The sequence below is a fragment of the Tripterygium wilfordii genome, chromosome 16, assembly GCF_013401445.1.
Source record: "Tripterygium wilfordii isolate XIE 37 chromosome 16, ASM1340144v1, whole genome shotgun sequence".
In the NCBI taxonomy this organism is placed as follows: Eukaryota; Viridiplantae; Streptophyta; class Magnoliopsida; order Celastrales; family Celastraceae; genus Tripterygium; species Tripterygium wilfordii.
The window spans coordinates 10252469-10271050 of record NC_052247.1 but is presented as its reverse complement, the minus strand read 5'-3'; the positions used below and the strand labels follow the sequence as shown (position 1 = coordinate 10271050).

General features: G+C 36.7%; 1 protein-coding gene across 1 annotated transcript; it reads left to right on the top strand.

Moving 5' to 3' along the window:
• The first annotated feature begins 3492 nt into the window (after nt 1-3492).
• Nucleotides 3493-18320, top strand: LOC119980623 (DNA-directed RNA polymerase IV subunit 1-like). The gene is made up of 18 exons (XM_038823403.1): nt 3493-3582; nt 7293-7413; nt 7506-7630; nt 8320-8373; nt 8453-8668; nt 9118-9273; nt 10279-10374; nt 10465-12393; nt 12526-12695; nt 12782-12848; nt 12925-13028; nt 13383-13531; nt 14700-14959; nt 15059-15232; nt 15329-15466; nt 16162-16403; nt 16942-17053; nt 17754-18320. The coding sequence occupies exons 1-18, from the start codon at nt 3496-3498 to the stop codon at nt 18000-18002; spliced, it is 4449 nt and encodes a 1482-aa protein (XP_038679331.1). The 5' UTR covers nt 3493-3495; the 3' UTR covers nt 18003-18320.
• Nucleotides 18321-18582: the final 262 nt, after the last annotated feature.

The following is an 18582-nucleotide window of genomic DNA, read 5'->3' as shown; positions in this document are numbered from 1 at the left end:
CTCCACATCTGAGTGTGGTGGAGTAGTTGCAATAGGAGCAATGGTGAACATGAATCCACGATTTAGTTTGAGTAAAAGAGACGGTGAGAGGAGGAGGAGGAGGGAGAAGAAAGAGGGGAGAGAGAATATTAGGGTTTTTAAATTTTAATTTAAGATATGACACATGTCGCCTTATTATTGGCTTTAGACACTTGTCTGCCATGTCAGAATTAAAAAAAAAATTACACATGGACAGTTAATGGACACACATACATCGATATAACAGAATTCATCTCAGGGGCTCGGTTAGCCCATTATTCCAAGTAGGAGGGTTTGAAAGAGCCAAAACAAAGCACAGGGGTTTCAAACATACTTTTCCCTTTTTTATAAGCCACAAGAAGAATATAGAAAGTAATTTTTTAAAAAAATGTTTGATCTCGAGTTTTTAAGATAACAGAGATATTAATGAATATATATGAATGCATCTGAAATTTTATGCTCTTTATGAGTAAATGAAGAATGTGATCTACAACGCTATATGATTCGAAAATGACAAAGATTTCAGCACTTCGTTATCCAGTTATCCCAGTTATTGTGGACTGCACATGTCTTACATGATGTATATGACATGAAATTCTTCGCGTACAACTCAACAACTGAGATAAATGAGATACTAGTTATTTGGATCTCTATCATTACCCCATATGACTTCTAAATGTTGCACTATTAAGAGACACATGAAAAAATTATCCACATTTTCTTGACATATTATATACCCTCTACAAAATGGAGAGGCTTTAAGACAGAGATAGGAAGTAGATATGCAAGAGAACCGTTAGTTGAACGACAATCACATTACATGTAAGGGATTACCCATTCATTAGGTCGTGGATTTGAATTCTACCCCTCTCCAAATCTATGTTTCAAAAAAAAAAAAGATAGGAAGTAGATATCAATCTACAAAATGGAGAGGCCTTTTGAAAATAACATAAAGAAAGTACAAAGAAGCCACGCTTTATACGTGCTTTGTGGGATGGTCGCGGACGTAATTAAGTAAAAAAAAGAAGACCTATTTCTGTGACAGCGTCCAAAACAGAGATATTTTTACAAGTATACCCTTTTCTCTGTCTCCTCGGTTTCCGTCAACCTAACTCTTGAACCAGGTGCCGTACTATTTCCTCTCCCTGTCTTGCCCACCAATTCCATCTCTATTTACGGTGCTGCCATATCCCCGCTTTTTTATCTTCCTGAACCCAAAAGCCACAAAAAACAGAACCACCCCCCCCCCTCACAGTCCACACTCTAGAGGGCTGTCTGACAAAAGACTCTTTAAAGGTACATTCTTTTTCTCGATCACAGTATCATTACATATCTTTTTCAATTTTTTGTTCTCGTTCTGGGTTTTATTTTATCAATGTTAGTGTCTTTGAACTTTTGATCACGTTTTTGTCTCCCCTTTTTTTTTGCTTGTGCGCCGTGTGTATCTGTTACTCTTCTTCTTCTTATCTTAGGCCTTATTGGCCTTGCTTCTTGTTGTTTTGGGTGATTCTGATGGTTCTGTTTGTTTGCTTGTGGGTTATGATTTTTGGGTTTTCAATGGATGCATGGGAGATGAGAGGTGCTGTTTGTTTGGGATTCTATTTTGTGCTGAGAGTTTCTGAAGGGTTTAAAAAGGTTGAATCTTTAGGACAATGTGCATGTTGATTTTGTGTTTTTTCGGTTGAATTTCAATAATGGTGCTGTTACTGTTCCTATATTGGTGTTTTCTTTCAGTACACAACTCTTTGGCTGATAAGACCATGGAGATTTGGTTTTCTGTTGGAAGAGATTGACCATCAAGTAACAATGACGGTTTAGGGTTTATTCTTTTGACTGAAACATGAAATTCTGAGCCAATTTAAACAGGAGAATTATGGCTTTGATATCCTCGATTGGTCGCAAAGTGTCAATGGTGTTCAAGTTAAACATTTTTCTTTTCGTTTAATGTTGTCGTATGATATGCCTCATTTATGGAGAATTTAGGTACATCCTTATGAAATTTTTACGTTGATGAAGGTGAAAAACTCTGTTTGTTGTTACTGGCTTGTCAATGATTGACGATGCCATTTGTATTTAACGTTTCAATTCGTTATGTAGGAATCTCGTTAGTGGTATGGTATAACGGCCAATAAATTATTGTTGATTACTTGTATGCTGAGCTCGTAATTTTGATTCCTCATGCGCCATTGTTTGGCAGATGCCACATGTATTCATCTAATTAGATCAGAAATTCTATAGATGAAAAGGAACTTTTTCCATTTTTTGGGGTCTCGAAGGGGCATGGAAACAGATAAGAACTCTTGAATGGAAATGCTTCTTGCACTTCCCCTACCTCCTCCCGTGCAAATGGCCATCTCTTTTTGAATTTGCCAAATTGATGTTGGCAAAGTAGCGAACAAAATGCAATCCCGTGTAATATAATGCATATTTAGTAGTAAAAAAGAAAGGATGATGGGCATGGTTATCATATGCTTTATTTTATTAAAGGTATATCTTATACTACTGCATATGTCAATTAGTGACTACTGCGTGTAATGTTATTAATGCGTTGAACAAGTTTCCATACTAGAATCAGTTGTTTTTATTTTCTTTAGACTTTAATTTTCATCGAATATGGTCTAGATATTAGAAGCGCACATCAGTATATATCTCACAAAAAATGAAGTATTTATACCCTTTTGGCAGCTGGCAATTGTGCCTGAAAAGCATTGTTATCTCCATTGGACATAATTTATGGGTAATTGTCCTGTGATAGCTTATCTTTTTAATTTTTCCTTTCTTGGCTTTGTTTTTTTTACAGGTTCTTAAAATATTTCTGCAGTGTATAGCTGTCATTCAAAGTTAGTCACTACTTAGGGTGGGGTTTTGGGGGGGGGGGGGGGTTGTGAAGGGATTTCTGGGGTTTTGAGATCCTTATTATGGTTACGTAAGCATGCATTCATCGTTGTACAAATATATGTTTTGGAATGGTAATAATTTTTATGAGTCATGCATTCAGATATTATGTTTTGGAATGGTAATAATTTTTTCGCGACTTAAATCTCTACTCATTTCTGTGACAATGCAGTAGATTGACCTTTAGTAACAATCAAACTCCAAGGTCGTTTGAGGAAACCTGCTTCGTGACCTTGAATTCTTTCAGAAAAGACTGTTAGATGCTTTTTTTATGCCTCTATGAATACATGTCAGCTTTGTTAGCTTCTAGACATCTTGATATGCTGATTCTTAGTTTTATCAGATGATCCAAGATATTTTTGTAGAATCTATTGTTTTAAATTGCCTTCCATAAGAAGTGCTTTAGTTTCTATTTTTTCATGTTTTCTATAAGCTTGTCTAAAAGAAAGAAATATGACAATTAGAAAAGATCTATTAGATAACGTATTTGAATTTGTCTCGAGCACTTTGCAGATTTTAAATGGATTTTTTTCAGACTTGTTGATCTCACTAATTTCTCATGTGGATTTATGCAGCAGACTGATGGACAGTAACTTGCACGAGGAGCAACAAGTGAAAACTGCTATCTTAACCAGCATAGGTTTCACTGTCTTGAATGAAACCGATCGAGTAAGTAGATACCAGTTTTTGACACTATTCAAATCTCTCTTTTTCTGTATGAATGTCTTCTGATTCTAAAAGCATATAGATCCCTATGATATAGGACTATACAAACTTAAAAGTGGCTAAACTTCAAATAAATGAGTAAGCTTAAAGCTAGATAAATCCACTTGTTTGTTTTATTGTAATTTTGGAGCTAAACTAAGGGGATGAAGAAAACTTTTAGGCTTATAACTTGTCCATTAGATCTTTATTTTAGCGATGTAAGACTTTTCTCAACAATATCCCCTCACTTGTGAGTCGGGCTCAAGCCCACCAAGTGGAACCAGGAGTCACACATGTACAACACTCCCCACCTTTTGTGCTTCGAAACGGGCACCACTAAGGTTGCAGCTGTAGAAACGAAGCTGAGAACTAGAGATGAGGTCCTAATACAATTGAAGGCAAATCTGACTGAAGAACAAAACCGCATGAGACAATTAGCAGATGGGCGTCGAACTGAGCGGGTCTTTAAGGAAGGTGATTTTGATTCTTGAAATTGCAGCCATACCGCCAAACCACTATAGCTAGGCATGCGAACATGAAGCTAGCTCCCCCTCTTTATTTTGGTCCATATCAAGTTTTAAAAAAAAAAATTAGGGTAGTGGCATCGTCTAAAACTACCAGAGGATCGCGAGTTCATGCTATATTTTATATTTCATATTTGAAAAAGGTGGCAGTACCAAGGTTGTGACTGTCCGTGACCTTCCCTGTTTCACGGATGAAGGTGGACTCCCGTTGGTGCCTTTGAAATTCTTAGAACTCTAGAACTGTTAAGAGATGGTGGGCACCTGTGACTGTCTTGACTGTCCATGATCTTCCCCATTCCACAGACGAGGGTGAACTCCAGTTGGTGCCATTGAAATTCTTAATTTTAGAATTTAAAATGAAATAGGAATTTGAACGCATTGATTAGAGGAATGGATGATAGAATCGAGTCGATGGAGTCTCTATTGCTTAAACCCACAGAAATTCTGCGTTATGATTGAATAAAAGCCTCATTATGATTGAATAAAAGCTGTCTCAAACAAAGAGTCTTGACAACCCATTCATATTAGATTTCCAGACCCCTTGATCACCCTAATTAAACAGCAACTTTCCTAATAAAAATAGATACTTGACTCCTAAAAAATACTAATTAATTAACAAGATATAGACGTCTTAAAATACCATAATAACATACTAAACTACTAATAAATAATTAATTTTGAAAATCTAACTAACTTGGAAATTATGAAAATGGTCTTGCTTCTAAAACTTAGAAAAAACCCTATAATGTTGTCCAACAATAAGATTATCTCCAATAAACGATAAATAAGACGTGAACCTAACTAGAAAATAGTTTATAAACTCTAGGATGACCCATTACTCTAAATAACTCTCTGCTCTGATTTTTCTTCTTTACATCTGCATCGTGATGTTTGCAAATTTGTAAAGAAACTGTATTTTAATTCACTCTTTAATGTGATTCTTCTTGTGTAAGATTTCTGTTTATAGAGGAATTACCTCAATCCTAAAGTTTTGCAATGAATAAAAAACTCAATGAGAATGGCTTGACATGAGAAATGGACCCCCTCCCCTCTACAAAATAAAAAATATGTTTTTAATTACGTTACAATTGGGAACCAATTAACTATGTCAAATTAGTTTTGAAAATCCTTTATGTTACTTCATCTTGCTGTTAAATTGATGTGTCTACTGTTTGTTAGGGCAAGATCTTCTTTCTGCCAATGGGGTAGTGACAAACTGACAATTGATTTCCTTGCTAATAATTGTTAGACGAAATTGAAATCAGTTAAACCTCCGACACAGGGGCGGCAATGTGGGAATCGGATTTTATTATAAACTCCCTCAGTCCAACTGCTTCAGTGAATGTTAGTATATTGTGTCTAAGATCTTTTAATCAGTTTACAAGTGAATGATAATGTATAAAATAGCTCTAAAATCATAAAAAAATATTAAGACTAAAGATTGAGATCTGTAGACAGTCTGGTACCACTCTATAATTCGTAGTGTGTTGTTATTATTTCCTTCTTGCTACAGTGAATGGATTTTGCATGGAACTCTTTTTTTCGGTAGGTGATTTTGCATGGAACTCATTAGTGTAGTATGGCATGAAATTAGTAGCAGTCTATCAGATTCTCATGCAGTGGGCATCTGTTGGGTTTGGTCCCCTTGTTAGCGCCTGCCTTTATGCATGGGCAGTTATGTCATAGGCCTCTGTTTTGTTAGTCAACATACTCAGTTGATGTATTCAATGAGTATTGGTACTTTGTCTATGTCATGGCTTCCCTGAAGTTGATAATTGGTTGACGTATTCCATTTTCTCAGGTGTTGCTACGCATATACAGGGTATTAAATTCATTTCTTTGTTTCCTCCCTTTCAGCTGTCAATATACAGTTTACACTGTTAGTCTTCCTACTGGTAAAACACATATCTTAAGTTAATGGTTCAATTACAAAATTTTTAATCTTTGTGGCTTTTTCTTCCTCTAGGATTGTGTTCAGAATGATAAAACTTTTTGAAGCTTGAGTTTGATCTCAAATCTCCATCTTTAATCGTATGCACATAAAAAAGTTCTTTGACTAACAGCGTATAAGCTTTTATCTTTTTTTTTGAATGAAAAAAAGTTTTATTCAAGCACCAAGGGGGTGCAACCCAAACAAATTAGAAGGGGGGGATAAACATATGATCAAAAATGTTCCCAGAAAAGGAAGTGCCCCAGAACCTAAGGCAATCAAACCAGGTGACTAAGAAAGTGTCTATGGAGGATTCTTTGCTTTTGAACACTCTGTTATTCCTTTCCAGCCATAGCATCCACATCACAGAAATTGGAATTAATTGGATAAAACTTCCTAGCCTTTTGTCCCTGCTTACGCCCTTCCAAGCCAATAATTCCTTGTCCACTGAAGAATTAGTGACCCAAGAAATGCCCAGCAGCCTCAGAACATTTGCCCAAATTTTAGAAGACCACTCGCGTATAAGCTTTTATCTTGGTGGAGTTTTGTGGACTTGAATGTTCACAGTCTTAAAAGGTGACAAATCAAATGAGTCGAGTCCACCAAGTCTGGGTTTATCCTTGTTTGGAAAAAAAAAAGAGTTTTTTCTTACTAAAAGTAATCGTTAGTATATGTATAAATGATGTGAAATGCTCCAACCCAACAAGTTAACTTATTGGGTTGAATGGCAAAGTAACTAATCTTAACATGGTTTCGGAGGAGTAGGTCTTGGGTTCAAACCTTAGCTTCCGCAATTTATTTGTTGTTGCCCCAAGTGTGGGCCTTTGTGAGAGTAGCTCTAGTGTTGGGCCTTGTTTGTTGTGCACGAATTGAGCCTGTTTGTTGTGCACGTGTTGGGCCGTCGGATTGCCCAACCCATACGTGAGGGGAGTGTTAGAATATGTATATATGACGTGAAATGGCCCAACCCAACAAGTTAACTTATTGGATTGAATGACAAATTAACTAATTTAACAATAGCAAACAAGCCAATCAGACTTTACATGAGTTGAGTGATCGTAGTTCATTGCGAGCTCTGTTCACTTAATATTCCCTCGTGTTCCTTCATGATGGTGACCAGTCTCTTCTAAAGTTTGAGGTGGTGATAAGTTGCTTAGGTTAATAAATGTCGTTATGTGTTTGTCTCATTATACAATATTTACATTGTGATACTGTTACAGGAAAGAATTTCTGCTGTGCCAATTGATGCTGCAAGTGAGGTTACTGATCCTAAGCTGGGGCTCCCAAATTGGTCTTCAGTATGCTCCACCTGTGGAGCCACAGATCGAAAACACTGTGAAGGTGTAGATGGAAATTTATGTGTTCATGGGATGAGACTTTTCTTCCTTTTGTTGTTTCTGTGCTAAAAGTTGACCTCTTTTTCTTTCTTCCAGGTCATTTTGGTGCTATTAAGTTTCCATTCACCATATTACATCCATACTATTTATCAGAAGTCGCACAAATTTTGAATAAAGTTTGTCCAGTATGTAAATCTGTTCGGAAAAAATTACATGTCAAGGTAAAGGAATTACTTGTGATCCTATGAGAGTATAGTACATTGGAATGATAAATTTATATGTGCATGCATGTATGTGCATCTATACTTGTGCATTAGTGATTTTTAAAAAATTTAGGAAAGTAAGATAGCAATAGTTTAAGGGGTGAACCTGTGGCCCTGTTGTAAAGTTGTCTCTGCCCAACCTATGGGTCATAGTTTCAAATCCTGGAAATAGAAACTCCGCAATTAATTAGGAGGGAAGACTGCATATGGGTTGTCTTTCCCAGATCACGTATCAGGAGCCTTGTGTATGGAATGGTTTAACCTTGAGATGGTGGCAGTTAAATAATCCCAAATTCTTGAGAATGTAACAATAACCAGGGGAACATATTGACACAGCTTTCCATGAATTAGGGCCCTTAATCTTCTAGAATGAATAAACATTTAGGTTGATAAATAACTTGTAGAGAATCATGTTTTTGATTCAACAGTCATATTGCATTAATTGGATTTTTCAGTTATACATCATAATTTTTATTTAATGGTTCATGATTAACTGGTTTGTATTTTATAAGTTGTTCTTTGTCGTGCTCCATTTATATCTATAAGTATCATAATTATGTTAAATGGTTCTCTTTAAGCTAAATGCATGTTTTAGTTATCTTCTTGCCGGTGATATTTCTTCTATTTTTGTTGGACATATGTAGCAGGGAGTTGACTCAACCTCTCAAGAAAATTGGCCGACATTTTGCAGATATTGTGTGGTGTGTTTAAATCTCATGTTTTAATGTTTTTGCTTTTGCGGTTTTATGATTTCAAACTAATTACTTATTCTGGATACAGGGAAATTCAAAAGATTGGTATCCAAAAATGAAATTTAGATTCTCTGCACAAGATCCTTTCAAAAGAACTTCGATTATAGTTGAAGTCAATGAAAAGTTTCCAAAGAAAGGATTGAAGAAAGTATTGCCTGCTGATTATTGGGATTTTATCCCAGAAGATGCACAGCAAGGAGAAATTTGTTCGAAGCCAAACAAAAGGGTTTTGACACATGCACAGGTACCATTGCAGTCTCATGCAAACATATTTAATAGCACAACATTTCTTATTAATAAATGTCAGAATATATTTAAATGATATGAAATGCCCCGACCCAACAAGTTAACTTATTGGGTCGAATGACAAGTAACTAATCTTAACAATAAACAAGGTGTATAACTTTGCTTTTGCCTCTTCTGGATTACCATGAAAGCTGATTTGTGCATGTCAGGAATCTACACTCTGAAAGCTAAATCCATCGATCATGATGTGGTTCATTGACATTTTCTGTAAGGTTTATGGAATCAAAGTCTTATATTTCTGTTTTAGAAGTTCCTTTGAATAACTGCCATTTTCCTTCAGGTTACAAACATATTTCTAGTTTTGATGTTGACTTTTCTTTCATGGTTCTCACTATTGGGACATAGTTTCTTTCTGCAGCTTTCGGTAATGCCTCTTTTTTGTTTCAGGTTCGACACTTGCTGAATGATGTTGACCCAAAGTTCATAAAGCAGTTTGTTTCAAGAATAGAGACTATCTTTCTCAACTCTTTCCCAATAACACCAAATTGCCATCGTGTGACACAAGTTATGCATGGATTTTCTAAAGGGGAAAGATTAATTTATGTAAGTAATTTTTGTGGTCAACTACTCAGCTTCCTAAAGTCCATGTATTGTTTGAAAGAATTTTATTTTTCCAAGCATGGGTAGTACGCCACCATGTTACGTAACATCTATTCAAAAATCAGTTTAACTTGACAAAACCTTGTGTAAAACGTAGAATTTAGTGGAAATTACATTTTGTTAGAATATATATAAAACCAAACCAACAAGTTAAGTTATTGCGTTGAATGACAAAGTAACTAATATTAACATGGTGTCGAAGTAGGAGGCCTTGAGTTCAAACCTTAGCTTCTGCAATTTAAACCCCAATTTATTATTGCCTTAGTGTTAGGCCTCGTTTGTTGTGCATTTGTTGGGCACTTGGACCGTTAGGGTTGTCCAGCCCACACGTGAGGGGAGTGTATATATAAAAGGTGTGGAACGCTCCAAACCTACAGGTTAACTTATTGGGTTGAATAACAAAGTAACTAACACATTTAAATGCTAGAAATCTCAGTTAGGAGCTCCAGAAACTATCTTGTGGGTTATTTAGTTACAATTTATTGATTTTTCATGTCACGACAATCATTTATTGAAAGAGATGTAATGTTAACTACAAATTCATTATTTTTCCTTTTATTTGTATTTTATTTTAAAGCCATTATATGTATTAGATCTCACATTTTTGTCATGAGATCAATGAAATGGAACTCATATAGGTCTGATTAGTATTCTAAGTTAGAACTTAGAAAATAGGACCAGCTTCTCTTTTTTGTTTAAATTGACGGAGGTATATAATTTCTATTCAATTCCCTACATTCTTTGGATGAGAAGTACACAGGGAGGTAAAGTAATATATACTAAACCATACGATGGCAAAATAAGGATAAAAGATGAAACACCAAAAGGGTTTCAGTTATTGGCCAATCTTCAGTGCTTTCCTTGTCTTAGCTGATAATGTTGAATCACATAATGCATGGGTTTTTCTTTCTTCTCCTCATTGGTGTGTGTCCTTGTTCATGGTTTTAGGATGAAAGGACCAGTGCTTACAGGAAACTGGTTGATTTTAGAGGAACGGCTAGTGAGTTGAGTTTGCGCCTTATGGACTGCCTGAAAATTTCCAAGGCAAGTTTCATTGCTTTGTTTTTTATTCGTTTAATTTTATTTTTCTGGACTTGTTCTTTTTCTTACACTTGTACTTCTGATGATGCACAGTTAAATGCAGGCAAGTCTTTAAATGATGATCCTGTGACAGTGGTACTTAGAAAGAGCAAAGATCCAGCATCCGATCCTTACGGTCTGAGATGGGTCAAAGACGTTGTTCTTGCAAAGCGAAATGACCATTCATTTCGTATGGTTGTTATTGGTGATCCAAATATCAAAACCAATGAAATTGGTATACCCAGACATATTGCAGAGAGGTTGCAAATTCCTGAGCATCTGAATGCCTTGAACTGGGAGAAGTTGCGTGCTTATTGTGAACTATGTTGTCATGACAAGGGTATGTTTTTTGTTCGTCGAAAAGATAGTCTGATTCGTTGTGCTAGTGTTAAGGATCTACAAATCGGAGATGTTGTGTCTAGGCCTCTAAGTGATGGAGACATTGTGTTAATAAATAGGCCTCCTTCTATTCATCAACACTCCATCATTGCTCTCTCCGTTAAAGTGCTTCCAGTAACTTATGTTCTTTGTATTAATCCATTATGTTGTTCCCCACTACGAGGGGATTTTGATGGAGATTGCCTTCATGGATATGTCCCTCAATCCGTTGAAACAAGAGTAGAGCTGAATGAGCTTGTTGCTTTAGATAGACAGTTAATTAACAGGCAGAGTGGTAGAAATCTTCTTTCACTTGGCCATGATAGCTTGACTGCTGCTCATTTGTTGTTGGAGCATGGGGCCCTCTTGGACCTCTTTCAGATGCAGCAGCTAAAAATGTTTTGTCCTCATCAATTGGTGCCTCCAGCAATTATTGAAGCTCCTTCACTTAATGGTTTTGGTTGGACCGGAAAGCAGTTATTTAGTATGCTTCTACCTAGAGAATTTAATTATGCTTCTCCTTCCAATAGTGTCTGCATTTGTAATGGGGAGCTTATTTCTTCTGAAGGATCCACTTGGCTACGTGAGACTGGCAGCAATTTTTTCCAAAGTCTTATAAAAAGTTTTCCTAGTAATGTGCTTGACTTTCTCTATGATGCTCAGGAGACACTTTGTGAATGGTTGTCGACGAGGGGCTTGAGTGTTTCACTGTCAGATTTGTACCTAACTTCTGACTTGAGGAAAAACTTGATGGATGAAATCTTTTCTGGTCTACAAGAAGCAGAGCAGACATGCAACTTCAAACAGTTGATGGTGGATTCTAATCAAGGTCTTCTTGTTGAATGTTTTGAAGAAGATGAGTATGTCATGGGCTTTGATGCAGAGTACTTGAGCTATGAGAGGCAAATATCAGCCTCCCTCAATCAAGTTTCTGTTAATGCCTTTAAGCAAGTATTTCGGGATATACAAAATTTGTTCTATAGATATGCAAGTAAGGATAATTCAATGCTGGCTATGTGCAAGGCTGGGAGCAAGGGTAATCTGCATAAATTGGTCCAAAATAGCTTGTGTCTTGGCCTACAATATTCTGCAGTTCCGTTGTCGTTTGAATTTCCCCATCGACTCTCATGCGCTGGTTGGAATAAGCAAAAGGGTATCTCTTTAATTCAGAAGGCTGATAAATCTGCTGCATGTCCCAAGTCTTATATCCCATACGCCGTGGTTGAAAATTCTTTTCTTTCGGGATTGAATCCAATTGAATCTTTCGTTCATTCCGTTACAAGTCGAGGTAGTTCTTTCAGTGACAATGCAGATCTCCCAGGCACATTGTCTAGAAGGCTCATGTATTTTCTGCGTGATTTGCACGCTGCATATGATGGAACAGTGAGAAATGCATATGGGAATCAGCTAGTTCAGTTCTCTTATAATGCTGATGAGGATATGTCTTGTTTAATTAGCAACGACTGTGGGAGAATTAATGCTTGCAAAGTCATGGATGGTGAACCTGTGGGTTCATTGGCCGCCTGTGCCATTTCTGAAGCAGCGTACAGTGCTTTGGATCAACCAGTTAGTCTTCTTGAAACGTCACCTTTGCTAAATTTGAAGGTGATCTCTCTCTCTCTCTCTCTCTCTCTCTCTCTCTCTTGCTCGCTCTCTCTCTCCCCCTTTGTCTCTCGATATACATTTATAATTTTCATGGGAGCTTCAACCTGGGGCTGCTGTAATCACTTTTTGTAGAATGTTCTGGAGTGTGGTTCCAAAAAAAGTAACAGACATCAAAGTATGTCACTGTTTTTGTCTGAGAAACTTGGAAGACAAAGGCATGGTTTTGAGTACGGAGCCTTGGAAGTTAAGAACCATTTGGAGAAACTTATCTTTTCGGATGTTGTTTCTATATCGATGATAATGTAAGTTTTTGGTTATTTCTAATATCTCTAGTAATTTTTTTCCGTTTATGACATTGCATATATCATTTACTTTCTTTGGATATTAGCTTCTCACCACAGACTTGTGGCCACATGCATTTCAGTCCTTGGGTCTGCCATTTTCATGTATCCAAGGTATAATCTTGATATGTGCATATGTTTTTATGCTCTGCGTAATTTCAATTTCTTATATGAACTTGTGTCCTTTCAGGAAATTGTGAAGCGTCGAAGACTTAAAGTGCATTCAGTTATTGATTTGCTCCACAAGCGGTGCAATTCTGTACCCAATTTTCCGATTGTGAAAATTGCGAGCAAGTAAGCTTCTCCACTTTCAGCAATGATGGTTGTTCAGTTTCTCCACAAAGTTTGTTTTCAAAATTGTCGTGATAGAGAATCCGCTGTGGCTGCTATGGTAGCTCTATGATTTTTTTGTGATTGAACTGACCATGGCATAGAACCACATAACTTATTGTTTTAGTTTAGAATATCCTAGTTTCCTGAAATATCTAAATGTAATGCAACAACAAAATCTGTGGGTAATCTAGTGTTAAAGCATGTATTATGTGTGAATCTTTTCTCAAGCAAGGAAGCATTCCAACAAAACTGATCACTAATGTTCTTTTCTGGAGCTTTACTATTCTTTTTCGAACTTGGTTGAATAAATGGCAGGGACTGTTCTGTAGCTCATGACGAGAAGGAAGATAATGATACATTTTGTATTACTGTCACAGTCGTTGAAAATTCCAAAAATTCATCCATACAATTGGATGCCATTCGAGACTTGGTGATCCCTTTCCTTCTTGGAACAGTTGTAAAAGGTTAGTATGTAAGAAATACTTGTTCTCATTGTGATTTGACTATGAGATTTCATATATGTGATAATCAATATATTTTTTATGTACTTTTTGTTGGAATGTGTCAGTACCTGTCCCACGGTGGCAGGTTATGGCGTTATGCATCTACCTTGTTATCATTACCCTTGAGAGGAGTTTCTGTGCAGCAGGAGGTACTCACCTGGATTCCATGTTCAAGGCAGTAAAACTCCCAACAAGCATTGCCGACTTGGATTCCGGCGTGACATATGTGGATTGAAATGCACTCTCTCATTTTGATCTGTTTTTGGGTAGTGGTGGAGGTGTAGAGATTGAATGGGTGCTTTTTGATTGAGCTTAGATTCGAAGGGAAATTTGGAGAAGAAGTATGCAGGAGTATAAGGGAGAAGAAGTATGCAGGTGTAGGAAAGGGATTGGGAATTAGGGTTTAAGGGGTGAAGATGGTATTTTTGTGAAAAAACACAAATTGGGGTGTACTCATAAATGTTATGTTTTTGGTTGGGATTTATTTAGAATGGGGTGTGTGCTTAGTTAAGTAAGGGGTGCAAATAGTCATCATCTAAGATAAGGAGAATTGGTCGTTTCGGCCAGCTCATCTTTTTTAATGCCTTTTGAAAGATCTGTCTAAACCTATGGTTACTCGTTCTGAATCTATCCAGCTTTTGTTCACTACGAGCGATTTGCTCCTGCCCTGTAAAGCTAGAAAATATTTTCTGGACTACAACTAATTGCCCTGTTTTTTGAAGTATACGCATTTGACAGTTCCGATACTCCTGAATTTCATCCTTCTCCTATTTGGCAGTTCAGTGAGTATCTTGTATATGAAACTGTTATTACAATTATTTCTTTTGTTACCAAATCCAGTAAATGATTTTAAAAAGTGGAAATACTAGATTATGTTTTTATTGCTATTTTGTTCTGCAATTTGCAATAGAAATGTTAATTACTTTCTATTTAACTTAATGTTATTAAAAAAAAATTCGTGCACAAGACTTCCACAGTGTGCATGATCAGGACAAGCAAGATGGACGCAAAACTTACCTCCACATAATAAGATGTTACTATATCGCTAAAGTTCATCAACATAGATAGTGTGGCTTGTATACAAGGACAATATGATTTATAATTATATTTTTCTCTGCTTGCTGATTAGGGGTTTTGGAGGTCAAGAAGGTCGATATTATATGGAATGATAAGCCGAAAGTACCCAAATCAAATTCACCTTCCTCTGGTGAATTATATTTGAGGGTTTTAATGGAAGGAAATTGCAGCAAAACAAGATTATGGAATGTGCTATTGAATGCTTGTCTCCAGATAATGGATATGATCGACTGGACACGCAGTCATCCGGACAACATTCATGATTTCTGTTTGGCCAATGGGATAGATGCTGGGTGGAAATTCTTTCTCACTGTGCGTTCTTGTCACTCAGCCTTTGTGCTTATTGGTGGCAAATATGAATTCATGACTACTATTACACTTCTTTGCAACTAATGTGAGTTTCAAATGCAGAATTTGGAGTGCGCAATAGCTGATATTGGAAAGACTATACTCCCTGAACATTTGGTTCTTGTCACAAATTGTCTATCTGCTACGGGGGAGTTCGTCAGCTTAAATGCAAAAGGCTTGGCACTGCAAAGAGAACATGCATCTGTCTCATCACCCTTTGTGAAGGCTTGCTTTTCTGTTAGTTCCCTTAACATGTTCAACTTTAGTATAATTCTTCATTTTTTGTGGTGAACTCAAATATACATTGTCTTAACTTCTGGAAATTTGTTGCAGGCCCCTGGTCAGTGTTTTATTAAAGCGGCTAAGGCAGGAGTTGTCGATAATCTTCAGGGTAGCCTAGATGCTTTGGCGTGGGGAAAAGTTCCACCCATTGGTACTGGAGGGCAGTTTGATATCATGTATTCTGGAAAGGTAGTTGTCCTTGCCAATAACATGTTGACTTGAGGATCCAAGTAAATTAAGTGTATATTGAGTTGAAGAAGTTAAGGATTTGGGAAATTCAATTCGAGAGTTGAAGGATTAGAACTTTAGAAGTGAATCTAGGATTGTAGGGAAATCTATGTAGCTGAAATCCCCTATCCATAGAAGTCATAAAAATATGTGCCATTATGTGAATAGGGATAACCTCATTGTGGTAATACTAGTTTGATTATTGGTTTGTGTATTTTAAACTTGTTGCTGCCTTGTATTTTTGTTTGTTCAAATAAATCTATAAGCTCTATAGTTTGTCAAAATATTGAGTTCTCTTTGATGTTTTACCTAAATAAATCTGTTTGTCTTATTCCACTAGTGTTGGTATGCTGTCTTTATTCTCTTTGCTTCATGTATACATACGTACTCAATTTTATTTTACAGGCCTACTTAGCGCTACTTATTTGAAGCTTTGTTAGCTTACAAATATAAAGTATTGCCGATCCATTTCTGTGGATTGCTATTAGTATATTTGATTTTACAGGCCTACTTAGCGCTTCTTGGAAGTATATTTGATCATACGGTCTGCTTTTATATTTTTTATGCTGTCTTAGTAAAAGCTGTGGAATTGAGCGATTTTCTTTAATAAACCTGGAAAATCTCTTCTACTTAATATTTCATCATCATTTTGTCAGGGTTGTGAGCTGTCTGAGCCTTTAGATGTCTATGATCTGCTGGGCAGCCTGAACAGTTCCGACAAGCTTAATGTGAAGTTTCAAGAACCTGATACATGGAGATACACTGCTGAATGTAGGGTCAAGTCTTTCAATCTGCCTCATTCTGCTGTTAAAGGCTTCAATGAACTTATGCTTAGAAGTCATTATTCACAAGAAGATATTCAAAACCTCTCTCGTACATTGAGTAAAATTTTACACAGGTATCTTAATCCTCTGTTGAACCTTACAAGCTTTGCCCGCCTCATTAATTTAGTTAATTATGTTGGTTTTACAATTCAGGCATGGTAGAGTTGCAGAGGTACAACTTAGAGGTCATAGGTTTAATTCTTGGAACAGCCTCTCCACATATTATGTGGGGTCAGGTCTGCGTAAATTCTGCATGACCCAGGCTCCGCCCTTTGCGGAAAGTTGTTCACCTTTTTTTTATGTTGCTTTTATGGGAGCCATTTTTGTGCTTGATGTAATGTGTTCTTATTGGAGCTATATGTATTATGATCTTGAAGGGAAGTCTTGTTTCTGCATCCCTCCTTTTTCTTCTGGGCCATATTATCTATAGAATCATTTTTATTCCATCATTAATCCTTTTAAAAGAAGTTGGCATTCCATACCCCTGCTGCTACATGTTGTAAGGTTTCACCAAATTCATGTCACTAGTTTCTTTTTAATGTTTCACCTTTTGACGCTAGTTTGCTATCCTTCATGCGATTTTGGAATTTATTTAAGCTTTTATGGATGCAGTTATCCGATCAATCATCGGATAAATGCAAGGGACAAATCTGTCCTAATGGAAGCTTTAAGTTTTCATCCTCGGAAAGAAGACAAGTTCAGCAGTGGAGTTCACGAGATAAAGGTAAGGTATCTCGAAAAATCAACTTTTTGTCGTAGAAGAGTATTGTATAGTTAAACTTCATTTTTTCCATGCTTTTTGCTTTACTTTTTACGACTTAAAAATGCAAATTATATTAGTTCCATCTTGTGGGGCATGAAGTCCATATCGGAAAAAAAGAAGTGCAATTTTAGTGGGGCTAAAGATTGTAAGAAGACTGTCTTGATGCCCTCAATCAGCCTCTCTCTCTCTCTGTCTCTCCCCATTTCTCTATTTCATCCATCTCCACAGTCACACAGACACGCTCACCTGCACATGATTGTATTAAATACCCAGTTTCATCAAACCTTACCTATTCTTAGGCAGGAGTGAAATATCCGGAAAAAAAAATTGCTTGTTGCAGCTCATTGACAGGGCCTTGGATAGTGCCTTAAGCTCAGCAAATTCACATATCAGTCTTGAGTAGTATAATGGTGAATAAATTAACACGGTACTAATGGTAGAAAGATACTTCTTTGTTCGTACTTTGGCTAGTTAACTTGTTAAGACAACTCTGAAGGATACTGGATAGATTAAATATTCGTAGGGATCTCGGGGGATGGGGATTACTTATTTTGAAACCATGCAGTCTTGTTTTATTATTTTTGTACCTTGACTTATTTATTTTCTTAGACGGAAGGGGATTATTATAACCATCTTTGTTCTTCTTAAACATTCTTTTCAGGTTGGTAATCACCCAAAATATGAAAATTCACGATGCTTTTTGCTAGAAAGAGCAGATGGTACCTTAGAAGACTTCTCGTATCGCAAGTGTGTTCTTGGCGCTTACGAGATTATTGCCCCTCAAAGGGCTAAAGGCTACAAGTCGATGTGGCTAAAAGATGACAAATATAAGCCAGACCCAGAAGTCCTAGCCTGCACAGAAGATATCAGTGGACCGGAGGATACGACTTCTGATTTTTGCATTAGTTGACGGTTGTCTTGACTTCTATAATTGGACTGCGGACAAACTTATGTAGTCTTTACTTTTTACATCTCAGTTTATATACCAAAGCTTTTTTTTGCTCCTTCCACTTTAACTTCGTTTGCCTTATTAAGGTTAGGCAAAGAAGGTCTAGTGGAAGCAGCAAAGAAAAGCTTGTAATGGGCATCATATGTGATGTATTATTATCCGGAGTTACTCGTGTCAATAAATCTAACTTTCCCTATGTGCTTATGATGATTGTCATACGATACTATGTTTTATGTCTGGGGGTAACAATATATTTGATGATATGAAAATGATAGTGAAATTCTTCTACAGTCAGTTTTTGTCTTAGAAAGGGTGTTCATCTGTCTGATAGGTCATATTGTGATAAGGGCAAGGCAGCATCATGTTTGATGGTTTGGTTGCTGATTATAGCTTTATCATGGTTAGACTGCAGGAGTCTCTAGGGCTGACTTCCGGTATTGCAAGTGGGTTCTTGGTGCTAAAATTTACAGGTTAATGTGGCAAAAAGAACTAAAAGTATCAGCTGGCACATTGAAACAGCCCCACTAGTATGGGCACACAC

Excerpts from the sequence above, each read along its gene's own strand:
- LOC119980623 (XM_038823403.1), top strand. The coding sequence starts at position 3,496 with ATGGACAGTAACTTGCACGAGGAGCAACAAGTGAAAACTGCTATCTTA. Across the intron at positions 13,029-13,382 it reads ATTGTGAAAATTGCGAGCAA|GGACTGTTCTGTAGCTCATG; the intron begins GTAAGCTTCTCC and ends AATAAATGGCAG. Across the intron at positions 13,532-14,699 it reads TCTTGGAACAGTTGTAAAAG|GGGTTTTGGAGGTCAAGAAG; the intron begins GTTAGTATGTAA and ends CTTGCTGATTAG.